The 17,614-nt window shown below is 47.1% G+C and overlaps 1 protein-coding gene across 3 annotated transcripts in view; it reads left to right on the top strand.

The window, feature by feature from the left end:
• The window catches only part of PLXNA4 (plexin A4), a 505,817-nt gene that overhangs the window by 241,618 nt on the left and 246,585 nt on the right, over positions 1 to 17,614 (top strand). For all 3 annotated transcript variants that reach the window (XM_064703091.1, XM_064703090.1, XM_064703092.1), the window contains exon 4: positions 15,584 to 15,715. In XM_064703091.1, coding sequence (XP_064559161.1) covers positions 15,584 to 15,715 — 132 coding nt within the window. The remainder of the gene's footprint in view (positions 1 to 15,583; positions 15,716 to 17,614) is intronic.

The following is a 17,614-nucleotide window of genomic DNA, read 5'->3' as shown; positions in this document are numbered from 1 at the left end:
GAACCCTGCACTGACCTGAGGCCTGGAGAAGCTTCCCAAATGGAATGATGGAACTGGGATTGCAGTTTGGAACTGGGTGTGCAGTTTGAACAGAAGTGTGTGATATCACAGGGTGGGAAACTCAGAGTTTAAGGGTTTAGAATACAGGAATAGATATAAAACAAGATGGAGGTTTTGGGTTTTGGGTTGGTCCTTGTTCTTCACCTTTTTCTCCATGGGTTTGGTGGGGGGGACCCATGGGTTTTGTGTAATTGGATAAAAAAGTCCCCATTGTGGGCATGGGGGGTTGGTTATTGGGTTAAAAGTGAAAATAATTCAGGTATCATTTCTTAATTGGACAGTTTATCCTTAAAAGACCTGGTAGAGAGAGAGATGGGGCTCCATTTTTAGTTTGTTAGAGTGAAGTGCTGTAGAACTCAGGGTTTGTGACTGTGACAGAGATAAGAACTAATAAACATCTGAGTCCCAACAAGAAATACCAGCTCATTTCATGAGATCTACATTTAATCCCAGCCTTAACAAAAAAGAAGCAAAGATTCTGCACAGTCACCATCCCTGGTGGTGTTTTAAAAAGCCTGGATTCCCACCTTTTGTTTCCCTCTGAACAAGGGCTTCACACTGATGGTCCTGGCTGGTGATTTACTGACATTAAAAATGGGCCTGCCACACTGTTATTTTTAAGTTCATTTGAATTAGTTTTGGATAATTCAATCAAGAGGTTTGAATACACTTCTGGTTAATTCTGATTGATGTGCCAGGAGCCCCTGTGATTAAGGGTCTGGGGATATGTGCCATTCTTGCACTATTGGAGGTGATAATTAAAATGATACAATGATAGAGTTGTTAAGGTTGGAAAACACCTCTAAGATCATGGAGTCCAACCTAAGACCACCACTAAATCATGTCCCCAAGGGCCACATCTACATGGCTTTTAAATCCCCAAGGGTTGGAATGAAATGATCTTTGAGGTCACTTCCAACACAACCCAATCTGTTTCTCTGAATGGAGAGGACCAACAAATAGTCTGGTGTTCCTGCAAGGAAAAAAAAGCATGAGAGACATATTTGGGTCATTAAAGGAGTTTTTGGGGACACAAAGACCTCAGTGGGACCTTTGCTGAGGTTGGCTGGTGGAAGAGCTGGGGCTTGCTGGGGTGGGTACTGCTCATTTGGGGCTGGATGGGGAGAAAGGAGGTCTGTGCTGGGGCTGGGCTGCAGAGAGTCCTCCTTGGTCAGGTGTCAGACACAAAATCAGAGAACCTGTGGTAGATTGGGAGCATCCTTCAGTCTATGGGAAGTGAAGAATGGAAGAGGCCTTGTCCACTTTCAGTGCTGGATCAGTTTTCTGGCTGCTTTCATGAGAGGGGAGAAAGGTCAAATGTGAGGTTTTGTCCCCAGATGGTGCTTCCCTTTTATCTGAGGCAATATTGGAAGATAAGCATTCGCTTTCTCTTTTTCTCTCCTCCTTCTATTTTCTGTGGATAAACATAGATTATGAAGGTTAAAAAAGCTTTGAGGGATGTTTTTTTTATCTGATATTAAGTTCTTAATAGGTCACCTTGGCATTGAGGAGCCCAGGAGCTGAAAGAGTCAGCAATTGAATCACAATAACCTTTTTGCAGAGCACAGCCCTGTCAGTGGGGCTGGGGCCCAGAGATATGTGTGCCCTCATTATCTCAACCTTAGCCCCAGGGGTGTCAGTTGACAAAAGGGGCTGGGGACAGCTTTTCTTGCAGGTTCACCTTTCCCCTGGCCCTGGAGATAACCTGTTCCCATTTTGCTGACAGGAATTGTTCCTGTGACACCCACCCAAACCCAGTGTTCTGAGTGAGGGAGTGAGGAAAGAGCTGTGGGTCCCAGATTTCTCTGTTTTCAGTGATGCACTCACAGCCCATCACTCTGCAATTCTGAAGCCATTTAGCACCAGCATCTGACACAAATATCAGTGCAAGAACAGCCAATCTCACTTGACCGGTGATATCATCTCTGGGATACGACTTTTGATTTTTATTTTTTTTTTAACAGAAAGTGCCCAAATCCTCAGCAAAGCAGGAGCTTTGGTCTGCCTCTCTTAAGCTTGAAGGGAGATTGCAAATGTGTCTCTCTATCTCCAAGATTGAATGTGACAGGCTGTGATTGAGTTCGCTGCCCTCGCTGGCGCCTGGAGCTGCCCAGGGCCCTGCACCACCCGAGGTGTGGAAATGCCCCCCTTGGGTTATCTATCCCTGGGTTATCTATCCCAGCTCCTTTTGGGGGAATGCCTGTGGTCTCCACAGACTCTGCTGGGTGTGATGGGACAAGGGGTGATGGTTTTATCCTGAAGGATTGTTGATTTAGATGAGATATAAAGGAGTTTTTTCAACTGGCTCATGTTGTACAGAGAGCTGGTGGATGCACCTTCCCTGGAATCATTCCAGGCCAGGCTGCACGGGGCTTTGAGCAACCTGATCCAGTTGGAGATGTCCCTGGCTGTTGAACCAGGTGCCCTTTAGAGGTGTCCTCTCCAGCCCAAGTATTCCATGATTCTGTTTTTCTCTCATTTTTGGTCAGCACATGTGTGTGCTCATCTCTCCATCACTCCTTGGTGAGCACATCCTCGAGCCAGGAGGATGATCCTGGATGATCCTGGTGCCTCCACACCCCCTGTTTTACCTGCTGGATACCCTTTCATACTGCTGTGCTGATGTATGCCCTGCTGCCTGCATCTCCACAAGAATTTCCGCGTCTCCATGAAAATTCCCGCGTCTCCACTCTTCCCTCCCATTGCCAAAGGGCAGCTGGCTCCCTCTCAAGTGCCACAGTGTGGTGAGGATCCGTGGGTGTCTCCAAGCTCTCCCTGTCTGGCCACACTCAAAGGACCCTTTGTGGTGCTGCCCTGGACCCCCCTCCCCATGGCTCCCAACCCTCGGGGTCAGCGCGTTCCCGGCGGGATGAGCTCATCCCTGCCCAAGTCTGGTCCCTCAGCCCCGTGAACAGACACTTATAAAGGGCTTGCATTCATCATCCAGCCTGTCTTGTGGTGCATCTGTCTTCATTCCATGCCATATTACTCCCTGCCTGGGTTTTTGAGCTGTCCCACAGAAGGGTTTGTGCTCCGGGCCAGCTGCGTTGGGATCGTTGTGTCTGGTCAGTCCTGTTCACACACACTGGGTGAAATTTCTGAGGCAAAACTCTGAGTTTCTCTGGTGTTGCAACTTGTCTGAATTATTTTTATCTAGGCTTTGAGCCCTGCTGAAGAGCTGACCAGATTTGAGGGAGCATTTTGATTTCTGCAGCTCGCAAGCTGACATCCATGCTCTCACATGAAAAAAATTAATTTTCATACTTTTTTTCATCATTGTTCCCTTAATCCAAATCAAAACCACTGTGACCCAAAACAGTCTCTTTATGAAGAACCAGGAGTGATGGCAATAACAGACATAAATATTTAAAAGTTAGCAAGTTCCCAAAATATTGGTCTTTTAAAAGAAATTCCACCAGTTTGGGAGAAACAGAAGCACCTGAGTGGCACTGGGGTGACCTTTGAGATTATTCACTGGGATCATAAATACAAGCATCCAGCAGCAGGACCCTCTCTGTGAGACCTGAACTTTACCTCTGGGAATGTCAAACAGAGAATCTTTATTTTCCATGATGGACCTGGAGTGGCTCTGCAGAGCACCCATGGCAGGATTTGTGCCTGAGAATAACCCAAGGATGAAGAGACTGCTCTGTTGCCAGTGGGACTGAAATCCTGCAGAGCTTGGGAGGCAGGCACAGAGCCTGGATGGGCTCCTGTGGTGCAGAAGCAGAATTGTCCCACACTTGTCCTTTTCTACTGGATGGTCAGTGGTGGCATATCCTTCCCTGATGGAGTTTCATTCCCTCAAAGCATTCATGCAGCTGGACAGAGCTCGTAAGAGCCTGAGACCAGAAATTTGGGTGTTAAATCTGGTGGCTGGAGCATTCCAATGGCCTCTTTATTTGGCCAGGCACAGCTTGATGCAGACATTGTCCTTTAGCGATGCCACTGATGCCAGCATGGAGTTCCCTAGGACACACCTGCAGGTCAACACCTTGAATACCCATCTTCATTTTCCACTAATAGAGGACAGAACACAGTTTTTCAGGCTTAAATAATTTTAATTTTAGGTTGCAGGGTTGGGGTAAGTGGAGAACAAATGTCCAGGTGATGCCTTGAGAAGACTGAGCTAGAAGAGAGGCTGGGCAGAGTTCCAGAATAAAGCAGGGATTTATTCACAGGATCTCCTCCATGGATGCACCTTGGGCAGCACCAGAGCCCAGCCAGGGCTGCACCCAAGATGAACCAAAATGGCCCCAAAATGCACGAGCGCTCCCGGGGTCTCTCCCTGGGATCAGTTCTGCTCCATTTGCACCTTGCAGTTCATTGTCCCATTCCAGCTTCAGCCCAGGCAGTCCCACCCTGCTTGTTTTTCTCTCTCCAGCCCACAGGGTTTGTGCTCCTGGGCTGAGATTTGGGGCATTTGTTGTGGTATTTGCCGGGTCCTCACGATGAAGGCAGAAATGATGAATCTGACTCCATGTTCTCAGAAGGCTAATCTATTATTTTATGATATTATATTAAAGAATGCTATACTACACTATACTAAAGAATACAGAAAGAATACAGACAGAAGGCTAAAACATAATAATGAATGAGAACTTGTGACTCTCTCCAGAGTTCTGACACAGCTTGGCACTGATTGGCCAATGAATCAAAACAATTCACATGAAACCAATGAAAAATCACCTGTTGGATAAACAATCTCCAACCACATTCCAAAGCAGCAAAACCCAGGAGAAGCAAATGAGATAATATTGTTTTCCTTTTTCTCTGAGGCTTCTCAGCTTCCCAGGAGAAGAAATCCTGGGCAAAGAGATTTTTCAGAAAATATGACAGTGACAATTTGTCCTTGCTAGAGAAGGAATTGTTTTGTCTCCCTGCTCTGTGCACAGAGCTCACCATCCATAATATGAAGCTCAGACGCTAAAAGCAGCACAGAATGTGAAAATTAGAAAAGCTAAAACTTGATGCATTAGAGAACAGAATCTGAAAAATATAAAAGCTAAACCTGAGGCACCACAGGGTCTGTGGGAACAAGTCCACCCCAAATGTCTGGATGCTTCAGCAGAGCCAGGAGCTGAGGAGGAGGAGGAGGAAGAGCAGGTTTGGAGCCCTTGCACTGCTCACAGCCTTTGGTGGGGACTGGACTGCAGAGGCCTCATTCAGCCTGGTGCCATAGGTGAGTGCCAGCAGCTCCATAATGGATTGCCTGGCAGGGCTCAGAGCTGAACACGGATGCTTGGCAGGCCATTACCTTGAAAAATGAGCTGTGCCGAGCTTGCCTTGTGTTGTTACAAACTAATGATTTGCATTGATTAGCACATGGCTCATGAGTGTCTAATTTATCAATCAGGGAGCGCCGGGGGAGCGCGTGTAAACCACGCTCTCAAAAATGATGTCATCTGTCAAGGGGCTCCTGCTTGTGAGAGCTGCACATACCTGACAGCTCTCCTTGCTGGGGGACAGGGACCTGCTCATGTCCTTCCCTTCCCTCTGCTGTTTCACTGTGGGGTGAGCCCTGCAGTTCAGGTACACTTCAAGCTGTAATTGTTAATTTTTATGGTGCTGGGAGCAGCAGTCAGAAGCCCTCACTGTGTTAGGTGATGTCCAAGCCCAGAATGAAGGGATTGAAGAGAAAGTAATTCTTTGTAGGGGGATAGAATATAAGAAAATAAAGATAGTGTAGAAAGTAATCTTACCCCTAAGGAGCTGCAGCTGGGCCAATTATCAAAGATTAGGAACAAGCCTGACTTTAACAGGCCACAGCTGTAACCAGTGAGAAGAAGAGTGCTATAAAAGAGTGGGGTGGGGTTGAGAAGGGAATTGGAGTCAGTTGGCTTTTTTGTGAAGGAGAGAGAGTCAGTGCTCTGAGGAGCTACTGAAATGCTAAGAAGGTATGGAGCCCCTGCAATAAGGTGACAGCAATTCTTTCACTTTGTCTAATTTAATTCATAACTCCGTTGCAGCCAGGAGTATGTCTTGCAATAAATGTTAATTGGGATGGGGCAGCAGTCCTGTGCTGTAGACTGGAAAAAAGGGGATTTCTGTCAGCTGGGAATTTGTCTTTAGGCTTGAAGGACCCTCTGGCCCAAAGAAGGTGGCTTTAAGCTGACAAAGTGTAGATTTAGATTGGATATTAAGGAGAAATTCTTCCCTGTGAGGGTGGGCAGGCTCTGGCACAAGGTGCTCAGAGAAGCTGTGGCTGCCCCTGGATCCCTGGAAGTGTCTAAGGCCAGGTTGGACAGGGCTCAGAGGAACCTGGTGTAGTCAGAGGCATCCTTGCCCATGGTAGGGGGTGGAATGAGCTGAGCTTTAAGATCCCTTCCAACCCAAACCAGTCTATGAATCCATGATCCCAGTGGATCCCACTGTGATGGATCTGTTTGAGACAGTGACCCACCATGGAACCACAACACCCAGGAGCTCTGTCATGCACAGTGACCCACAAGTCCTCAGAAAACCAAGCAGATGCCACCAGCATCTTGTCCCCTGTTTCTCTTGGGCCTCCTGAAGCAGGAGCCCTCTCTGCCCTCTGTGCTGGCTCTGCAGGGTGATCTCCTCCTATCCAGCAGCCAGGCCCAGCTATGTTTGACCCAATTTTCCAGGATTACACCAGAGGTCAGTGGGTGACTCCAGTGCAAGGATTAAACCCTGTGGCCCTGCCCAGTGCAGGCCCTGTGCCCCCTGACCTGGGGTGGGGATTACACTGCAGTGCCTGCAGATGATCAGGATTAGCCAGCAGTTATTCTAGGAAAGCTGTCTTCTTCAAAACCTTGTGTTACTGCTGGGAGAAAAGGCCCTGGGGGAGAGCTGAGGAAGAACCATTCTCCCTGGCTGTTGCTGTGCTGTAGGTGCAGCAAACAAGCCTTGTTTGCTGACAAAAAGATTTGTTCTGTGGGATTGGATTTGATGATGTTGGAGGTCTTTTCCAGCCTTAGTGATCCTGTGATTCTGTCACATGAGAACTCCTGGACAAAGGAACTACAAACCAGGAACCTCATGGGATTGCAAGGCCAACCTGCTTTGCTGTCCCTTCTGTTTTGTGGGGTGTACTCAGGTGCACCTACCTTTTGGGACAGTGACTTTTACTGGGTGATAGAGACAGGACAAAGAGGAACTCTTTTAAAGTAAAAGAGGAGAGATTTAGATTAGATATTAGGAGGAAATTCCTTACTGTGAGGGTGGAGAGGCCCTGGCACAGGGTGCCCAGAGAAGCTGTGGCTGCCCCTGGATCCCTGGCAGTGTCCCAGGCCAGGTTGGACAGGGCATGGAGCACCCTGGAATAGTGGGAGGTGTCCCTGCTATAGTAGGGGGGAAACTGGACTGTCTTTAAGGTAACTTCCCACCCAAACCATCCCATGATTCCATGACTCTCCTGTCCAGATCAGCTCTCCCCTCTGCACAGAATGGCTCCTGTCATGGTACTTGGGGTTCTGGACAGCACTGAGAGCAGAAGCTTCAAGAACACTGTAAACACCAGGATTTCCTGGTGTCCACATGGCTGGAGGTGCTCTGAGATCTGTGTTTGGATGGGCTGGCATGGTCCAGGCACACAGCACTTTAAAACACGTGTACAGGAGTAGAGAGAGAGCTGCTGGCTGAGGCAAGAGTTAAGGATACCTCATGCCTTGCTTTTTCAATTAGTGTTTCTAAAGGTCTTTAGGATCTGTGGATAGACAGGGCTATTGAAATGCCATGTTCTATTAGGAATTGATCTCCTGTTAATAGGCTTTAGGCAAATTAGAACAGATTATTTTACTGGAAAAAGGAGGGAAATGGGCAGAACATGGAGTGTCACCAGCCCCTTCCCTGTCTTTGCTGAGATCAATAGAGCTCCATAATGAGACCCAAATCAATGGAAAAGCAGGAAAAGGTGATCAGCAGAAGGGCCAAACATGAGCTCATGTTTGCTGTGTCCTTTCTCCCTCTCCATGCCAGGAACAGCAGCCAGCAGTCCTGGCATCCTCTGGGGAACATTAGGTTCATAAAACAGGGAGGAACTGCTATTGGAAAAGCAATGAAGTATTAGTGGCCCCTGTGCAGTCGTAAGGCTCTGGCTGGGCCCTTCTCAGAGCAGCTTGGATTGATGTGCTGGGCTCCAGGACTGCTTGGATGCCCTGGAAATGGTGTTTGCAGATCCTTAATCCAATAGTGAGAAATGATGATGGTGATTTCAGTGAGGTGCCCTGCAAGAAGGAGAGGCAGGGACAGCAAAGGAAGGCTGCCTCAGAGGACGGGGACAAAGCTTGTCCTCTCACCTCTTGCTTTCCCTGCCCAAAACGTTTTTCCTACTTTCCAAGGCAGTACCACAGTTGTGGTTGCTCCCTTGCACCCTGGCAGAAGTAGCAGGGCCTGATTCCACGACCTGAAGGATTTTCCCTTTGAAATCCACCCTTGCAATCTTCCTGGCAGCCCATTTAATCCCCTTGTCCTAGGGGGACATTATGATGCTTGTATCCCCATTCATGTGTTCTGATTATGCTCGATATTATGTTCTGTGCCTTTAAGACTGGCTCTGAAGAAAGTTTTGTTTGGGTTTTCTTATCAGCTTCTCCCCCATGGCTGGTGGAACACAGATGGGGCAGTACATAGTGCTGCTTTTGCTTTTTGCTGGGCTTTTTGCTTTGCTCTCTTGCTCTTGCTTCTGCTTATTAGCTAGTTTAGCTAAACAGTCCAAATTTGTTCCTGGACTGTTTCTCCTTTTCTTTTCAACCAGCTTGAACCTGCTCTGGACTGGGGCCTGGCAAACACTGAGAGTTTGCACCTTGTGGCCTACTGAGGCCTGCTCTGGGCAGCAGCTGCCCCAGTGCCAGAGGGACTGATAACAAAGCGACCACCCCCAGAGAGACATTCTGAATTTGTCATCTTTTTCAGAGTGGTGAAAGAGTGGTGTCATCTGGTGTTTTTCATTTTATGTGCTGGGGATGCTGTGCCTGTTACATAAACAGGTTCTTTCTACTTCTCTCTGAGGAATCCTTCCCAAACCGGTTGAGGGGAGGGGTTGCGTGGGTTTGCTTTCTGGAGGGTCCCCCTTTGGAGATTCTCTACCAAATTTGCCCTAAACCAGGACACCCCTCCTGGGGGAACTGGGGCAGTTTCATGGCCAAAAGAAGGCGCCAGCGTGACTTGAGTGAGAGCGGCTGGAAGCACTGGAGCAGGACGCGATGAATTCCCTGGAACTTCATCAGCCCAGGGGCTGCTGACGCTGCACAAAAAGCAGAGTGGTGGGGAGGGATGGCTTGGCCGAGCGTGCCATGGTTCACCAAGCTCCTCTTCTGCTTAGTTATTGGTTTAATTATTTGTAATGACTTTCATCCACCCAGCGTCTGCTCCTGCTGCCTGCCTGGCTGGTCATTGTGATCTGCTCCCCACCACGCTTCCAGCAGCTCTGGATCGTTTTAAGGTGCTTTATACAGAGATATTAATTGAAGGGGACCTTATTTTAACTCTGGTAGGCCAGGACTGATGGTTTTAGAAGAGCAGGAAACAGCTAAGCCCAGTTGGCACAGTGGAAATTATCCTTTCTTTTTATTTTGCTGTCAGAGACCAGTCCAAGCTGCTTGGACAAATAAAACAGAAGTGAGGTTGCAGCAGGAGATTGGGTTGGGAGTGTGTTTCTGAAGTGAGTCTGAAGATAATTTTGAAAGGACACATTGCACTAATTCAGGCTCCAAGTCCCATCCAACCTGGCCTTGAACATTTCCTAGGATGGGACATCAAAAACCTCTCTGAGCAACCTGTGCCAGTGCCTTTTTCTTGAATAAACCAAAACTGGGCCATGTTAACATGCTCCAAACACTGATTCAGTCTACAGGATCAGGCTTTGATGGGCCTGGAATAAAGCTCCTGAAGTACATCTGTGTGGATGGGTTTTAGCAGGAAATGTCCCTTTATAGGAAAGAATAGAGGTGCTAACAGATGTATGTGGCCCTCTCTGGAAGGCAGGTGTTTCTGTTGCTCTGCTGAGCCTAAAAATATTTTCTTTTTTGCCACAATCATGATTTATCTTCCAGCAAAGGCACCACGTGCTTGCTGCCACCAATTCCTTTTGTCCCCCAATCCCACTGCTCTTTCCTTGACAATTTTGAGTCCATCCCCATGATTTGGAGAGGGTTATTGCGTCCCTCTCTTTGATAACTACATGATACCAACCTCCATGCCCCTCTTAGAAGTGTGATTGAGGCATCTGCCACCAACTTGCTGGGGAAACTGTCCTTGAGCATCAGCCTCCTGTGGATCCCTCAGCAGCTGGGGAGGCCCAGATAAGGCTGAAAACCACCAGCCAAGGGATGGAAGGTATCTTTTACCTTCTTTCATCTACCAGACCCGTGGGCTGCTTGCCAGGGATGCCTGTGGGTGTAGCCATGGCCAGGGTGGGAGCTCAGAGAAGGCCGGAGACTGTGTCTTTAAAGATTAATGGTGTTGTTTGCTCATTAAGGAGATCGTTTTGAAGCCGGAACATTCGAGTGCAAGCATCTGTTTGCTACTGGGAGAGGATATTTATTGTCTGATACTTCAATGGATGTAAATAAACAGCCAGCCCTAGATAATGTTCAGACAAACAAACAAACAGCTGCCAGAATGGGTCCCTTGGTAGTTGACCTTCGGGAAGCATCACGCTGATGTTTTAATAGCAGCCAAGCCCAGGGAGTGAAGCCTTCCAGGAAGAGGAGGATTAATGTGCAGCCTGAGAGTGCTGGGCCCTCCCACATGTCCTGGGTTAAAGGAGGACAAGGGAGCTGAGTGTGACGGTGTTCACAGGGGTCTCAGGTTGAGGGAAGAGATGAGGATCTGACTCCATGTTTCAGAAGGCTTGATTTATTATTTTATGATATATATAATATTAAAACTATACTAAAAGGATAGAAGAAAGGATTTCATCAGAAGGCTGGCTAAGAATAGAATAACAAAGAATGAATAACAAAAACTTCTGTCTCGGACAGAGAGTCTGAGCCAGCTGACTGGGATTGGCCATTAATTAGAAACAACCAACATGGGCCAATCACAGATGCACCTGTTGCATTCCACAGCAGCAGATAATCATTGTTTACATTTTGTTCCTGAGGCCCTTCAGCTTCTCAGGAGGAAAAATCCTAAGGAAAGGATTTTTTCATAAAAGATGTCTGTGACAGCTGAGCATCCGGGGCTCTGAGGGGTGGGCATGTCCAGGACAGACATTCAGGGAGTGGGAGCAGGTGGATGATGAGAGTGTTTGTGGACTGTGGGTTGTGGTGGACTGGGCATTTTGAGACTCACACGTGGTCCTGGAACCCCCTCTGTCACTTATTGTCTCCTTCCCCCTTTCCTTGCTAAGGAGCTCATAGTTCACAGGCAGCTCCCAGAAGCGATCCCAACTGGGCTCTTAGCCAGGTTCTCATCTCCCACAACCTCCAGAAAACATCTTGAATATGGGAATGCCCATCATTCAGTCAGAAGAAAACTCCATCCATGCCAGCACCCCAACTTCAGGTGGGGCTTGGGGTTGATGCCAGCAGAGAAGAGCAGGGGCAGAGGGAATGGGTGATAAGTTCTTCAGATTCCCTGCAGCTGGAAACTTGTGTTTCTGAGCAGAGATTGTCTCTGGCTCCCTGACTTTAGTGGTGACCACCTGCAAGGTTTGATAAGAATCTTCCCATTTTTCCTTCAGAGACTCTTCTCTGATTTTTTTCAACAGCCCAAGTGCCCTGGTTCTAGCAGGAGCCTTGGAGCCAGGAATAAATCTCTAAGAGAAAATCCAGTTGTGTTGTCTGTGAAGAGCAAGAGCAGGGAAGGTGGAGATCCTCAGGGTTCTGTGCCTGGGGTCCAACACAAGAAAGAGTGTTTAAGACAGGTAAAGGGATGGTTGGAGTTAAGGGCTACACTTGTGGCTGCAGTCTCCAATAATCACCTCACTGCTGCCACAGGCTGTGCAGCGTGGGTTGGTGTCTGCCAGATTTTTTGGCCTTTTTCTGAATTTTCCTTTTTATTAGCTATTAGATTTAATAGAGAGAGTGCTTTCTGCACTTAGAGCTGTTGGGCTGTGGGTGTGTGACACGTGTGTGTATTTGCACATGTACAGCACAATGAGCCCTGTCCCTCCTTCCCTCCCTCCCCCTCTGCCAAATAATGACTTTTCAGGCTATTAGGCCAGCAATAGCTGTTAAATCACTTCCGAGTAGCTCTGCATTCCTGGTGTGAAGCCTCTGCAATCTTTTACCTGCATCAAATGCACAGGGGAGATCCCTGGGGGCTGTGCCTCCTGTCTCCATGGTTTGTTAACTCCTCTCCAGCCTGCCTCTTGCATCTCCATGCTCTTTCCCCTCTAATGGGGCCTGGCAAAGGCTGAGGACAGTGACTGAGCCCTGGGGTGATAATTGGCTGCTTACATATCTGGCAGCCTGCAGATCTGACCACGGTGGTGCTGGAAAATCGAGGTCAAAGTGGAGATGTGAGGTTTGTTTAGCACAGGGATCAGCAGAGAGCGAGGATGCTGTGACGGGAATGAGAAGCCACGAGGGACTGAGGGGAGGCAGAGTGGAGACAGCAGAAAAAGCTCTCTGAGAGGGAGAACTTGGAGCTGGAAAGCCTCAGAGGGAAAGAGGAAAGGCTCCTACTCTGGAGGTATTTGGTGTGCTTGGAGCAGAGCCCCAACAGGGAGCCTCCTGTGCTCCTCAGCCTGCAGCTCCTCCTGCCTCCTTCCTTTCCTCTGCCTGGCCTAAGGGGAATGACTCAGCCCAAGCCTCTTGGCATCTTTTCCCTTGACCTCATGGGTGATTTACATCAGGGTCCATTTTCAAGAAGGAAGGACTCAGAGGAGCTGAATTTACCTATGAGGAACCACAGAAATGAGTGAGCCCCCTGCTCCCAGGCAGCCAGAGCTGGTGGGAGTCAGGGATGTTCAGCCCTGGGCTTCAGACCCTGAATTCTTGTGTTTCAGTGATGTTCAGGCTTCAGACCCTGAAAATTCTTTGTGTTTCTGGGATGTTCAGTGCTAGGCTTTAGGCCATGATCCCATTGGTTGTTCAGGGATGTTCAGTACTGGATGTCAGACTGTGAATTCCTTGTGTTTTAGGGAAGTTCATTCCTGGGCTTCAGGCCCTGAATTCTTTGTGTGTCAGGGATGTTCAGTCCTGGGCTTCAGACCTCAAATTCTTTGTGTTTCAGAGATGTTCAGTGCTGGGCTTTAGGCTCTGAATTCTTTGTGTTTCTGGGATGTTCAGTGCTGGGATTCAGTCCCTGACCCCTTGGTGCATCAGGGGTGCTCAGTGCTGGACTTTATGCCCTGACCTCTGTGTGAGCTGATGTTGGATGTGTGCTGCTCTCATCAGCAGCTCCACCAAGATGACAAATTAACTGCAAATCCTCCCCTGTCATTGGGGCAGCCCAGCAGCCAAGGCCAGCACGTGCTCCCACTTCTGGGGAGTCTGATGGATAACATGCAGGATCTGAGCATCCCTGAGCACCCTCCACACCCTTTGCTGGCACAGAGAGCCCCTCTAAATCCATTCTGCTTCATTTTCCTTATCTTTCCTGGGGAAATAATATTCCTTTGTTGTCCCACAGCAGGTGAGCACATCAAGGAAGGACAAAGATAACAATCTGTATATCAGTGCTGTCCTTTCCTCATACAGACTTCCCAGACCCTTTATCATTCCCTCTGTTCCCTTCTCTTTGACTTTCCAATACAGAAGATGATTCAGGCTCAGTTTCTTGGCTGAGAGGTTGATACAGAAGGAGCAAGCTCAAGGACTGTGCCAGGGAATAGTGGGAACAGGTCTTGACACCATAAGTTCTCCACAGCTTGTTATTTTCCTTTGGATGGGAAGGGTGCTTTTTGCTCAGCTATCCAACTGCAGGCTGGGAATCTTTGGTCAGGAAGGAATGGAGATTATAATGTGGGGCAGGATGAAGATTTCCTACAGCTTTGTTTCTTTTAGGGAAAGGTACTGTGGTGTTTGTGTTGCTGCAGGATAGAATATTTTCAGAAAGTGAAAGGCAACACATGGGAAATAGAGGGAGATAAGGAATGTGGAAACATGAAACATGTTCCATGAAACATGTGGAAACATGAAACTCTGAAACATGGCTGTGGGGTTCGCTGCTTCAGGAGTTCAGGAGAACTCCTGCGAACAGCTTTTTTATCATGACTTGTTCTATATTGAAAGGAATTGCAAACCTTCTCCAGCTGCTTTTGAGCCCAAACTCTAGAAATTGTTTTTAAGCAGGCAAAGAAAAGTCTGTAATTTTCTGCATTTTCTTCTGCATCACTGGATCACTGTCAGGGACAGACAGGGACTGCTTGTCTGGTTCCTCCTCATAATCCCAGTTATTGATGTCCCTAAGTGACACCCTGTTATGAGAGGTGTCTGGGATCATAAGGTGCCGCACTGGTGCAGGACTGATTTCAACACCTGATATATGCAATCAGCAAGAGAAATAGTCTGTGTTGCACTGAATACCCTGCAATAATAAATTGCCCCGTGGAACATTAGCAATAAGAGCAATAATATTATCTGAGTGGCATTCCAGTGAGTCACTCCTGCAGATTTGTGTGGTTTTTTTATCTCCTGCTCATCACCACCACAGATCCTTCCCTCATTGCCATCATTTTGAGCGTGGTGGATTTGTCCAGGCGGTGACAGGAGCACAGTGACAGTGCCAGATAAAAGCCAGCAGGATCTGCATCGTTCTTACAGTGCTCTTGTGTTGATGGGACCAGCAGAAGTGATGAAATCTGCTCTGTGCTTTTGGTGGGGAGGCTGGGAAAAGTTCACTTTTTGTTGACAGTGGTTGTTATCTGAAAGACCTAGAGCACAATACATTTATCTAGTGATTATTTTGTATATTTATAAAATATATATTGTATATTTATTCATATATATATACACATATCTATATATACACATATCTAATATATATGTATATAGATAGATATGTGTATATATAAATACATATACAATATATATTAGATATATTGTATTATAATATATATATCTATGCATATATACATATATTTATGATAATATATAACATATGCATATAATATAAATAATGTCCATATATAATACATAATTACATATAAAAATAAATATATAAAATATACAAAATATAACTAATATGAATATAAAAAATCCTATAACTATAAATATAAATAACCACATATACCCTATGAATATAAATATAAATTTAGAATAAATATAAATTTTATTTATGTAAATATATATATACATATATATATATATAATTTTGTGTATATATTATCAGTAGATTTTTATTACTGTGAGTGCAGTGAGAGAGAAGGCTTCCCAGAGAAGCTGTGGCTGCCCCTGGATCCCTGGCAGTGCCCAAGGCCAGGTTAGACAGGGCTTGGAACTGCCTGTGATGGTGGAAGCGGTCCTTGCCCATGGCAGGAGGTTTGGAATGCGATGATCTTTAAGGTTCATTTCAACAGAAATCATTCTGTGTTCTGTAATTATTTGTTTTCAGTGGGAGGAGGGAAAAAATGCTCATGTTGTGCCTGTCTCTTGCTGTTGCTGCACAGATCCGTGTGGATGGCACCACCAAGAACACGCTGGAGTACGAGATCGTGCAGGTGGTGGACACTGGCCCCATCCTCCGGGACATGGCCTTCTCCATGGACCACGAGCACCTCTACATCATGTCTGAGAAGCAGGTAAGGAACTCCAGCAGCTCATGCTGCTTTATAAACCTTTCAGCTCCATCCTGCTGTGGACATCAGGCTGCTCACGAATTCCACCATTTCGCACGAGGATGTGCTTTGTTGTCGACCTCGGGGTTTTTATGCCATAAACCCATGGCATTTACATACTTTTGTAATATTGAGACACCGGGGGCACAGAGCTCAAGGGACAGGAACCACCCCCAGAGTTGTTTTGTCCTGCTGGCTGCTGGACAAGGAGTTGCTGCTGCATTGCTCTCCATCCCCACCCAAACTGTGGCTGCATCTGCCACAGACACAGGAAGGTGTAGCACTGAATAATTTGGCTCTAACTGGAGTTTTTGGAGAGGCTGGAGCCTCTTTGGGACACTGGGCAGGAGTGCAGGATGCTACCAGCCAGTGTGCAGGCCAAATTCATGTTGTGTTCCTGCTGTGTTGTTGGCATTGTGATTGAAAATGCTGGCAGCCAGATCCCAGGGAAGGAATCTGGTTATTCACCGTGGAATCCTGGCTGATTTCAGTGGAATTCGTGGCCTTGGGAAGTTTGCTGCTTGGGATGGGGGTGGGAGGAGGAGCTACTTTTACATGAAGAACTCACTGTTTATACTTATTCCTGTGGGTGTGCAGGATTACTTGAGCTATAATACCTGGCTGATTCACAGATGCTCGTGAGGAGCTTTAAATCCACAAAAAGAATGGGAGCAATGAGGGATTGTGGTGGGTGATGGCACTTGCCCTGCAGTGGAGGCCTGCAGTTTGAGTGGGACATGTTCACCCATACATGTTCAATGAGTTATTATACAGGTAGTACTGGTTATATTTTTAATCTACAAGTGTAATTTCTTCCTCCTGCGTTTCTTCCTCCTTCCAACCATTTCCCTCTACTGTGCATATTTATACCTGAAATTTGGTGTGGGGTGGGGAGGGGAGCAGCTCTGTAAATTCCTCCTGATTAAAGAGAGGTACCATAACTCAGGAGAAAGGACAGGATGACAGAGCTGGGATTCCTTCTCATCTGCTTCATGCTGGGAAAGGATGGGATTTCCCTTCCAGTCCTGAAGGGAGAACAGTTCCAATCACTTGTTGGGATGGGTGAGAAGCTGGAGGCAGGTGATGCTGAGCTCCTGCAAGGCTTTGAGCATGACACCATTACTTTCCCTTATCCTTTTGCTGTCTGGGCCCTTTACTTTTCCTTCTGCGCAGAATGGGGCTCCTTGAGGGCCAAAGCCCTGGAGAAGAACAATGAATACACCAATAACCAACTCAGGGTTTTCAGATGTGCTCAGTGTCCTCTTTGTGCAGCCCCACCTGAGGTCACCTCAGATGTCAGAACCCAGGACATTCCTCTGGCTGCCCTGGAGGACTTGAGACCCTGGCACAGAGTCACAAACACCTGTGCCTTTGATTTTTAGCCCATGGAAACAATTACCAACTTTGTGTGAGGAGTTACAAGCCACAAGAGTTTGAGTAGAATGATAGTGAATTTGTCACAGGGTGAAAAAGTAGAATTTTGGGGGTTTTTAATGGGAGTTCAAGAGGCAAGATGGAGAAATCTGGGCATGTCCTGTCCTTCTCCTTCTTCTTGTCCTCCATCTTCTGCTGTGATGGTGGCACTTCTGGATTGGTTCAGAGCAGAGACAGACTGTCTAACATAGGTGATAGGTGTTGGAAAATTATTGTAAATAAAGTACAGGTAGTTAGTATAAAAAGCCAACACCACCCCAAGGGCAGGGACTGTGCCACAACCCAACCTGCTGGACAGAGCCAAGGAATCTCGATGACTTCTTCGGTCACAGGGCTGAGAAAAGAGACTTTTAATACCTCAGGGTCATTCCAATCACAGAAACCCAAGACTCAGACACCACTGCTGCTTTTGCACAGCCCTTCAGATTT

The sequence above is a fragment of the Zonotrichia leucophrys genome, chromosome 1A (assembly GCF_028769735.1).
Source record: "Zonotrichia leucophrys gambelii isolate GWCS_2022_RI chromosome 1A, RI_Zleu_2.0, whole genome shotgun sequence".
In the NCBI taxonomy this organism is placed as follows: Eukaryota; Metazoa; Chordata; class Aves; order Passeriformes; family Passerellidae; genus Zonotrichia; species Zonotrichia leucophrys.
Note: the sequence above shows the minus strand (reverse complement) of the source record. Positions and strands in the feature narration are given on the sequence as shown.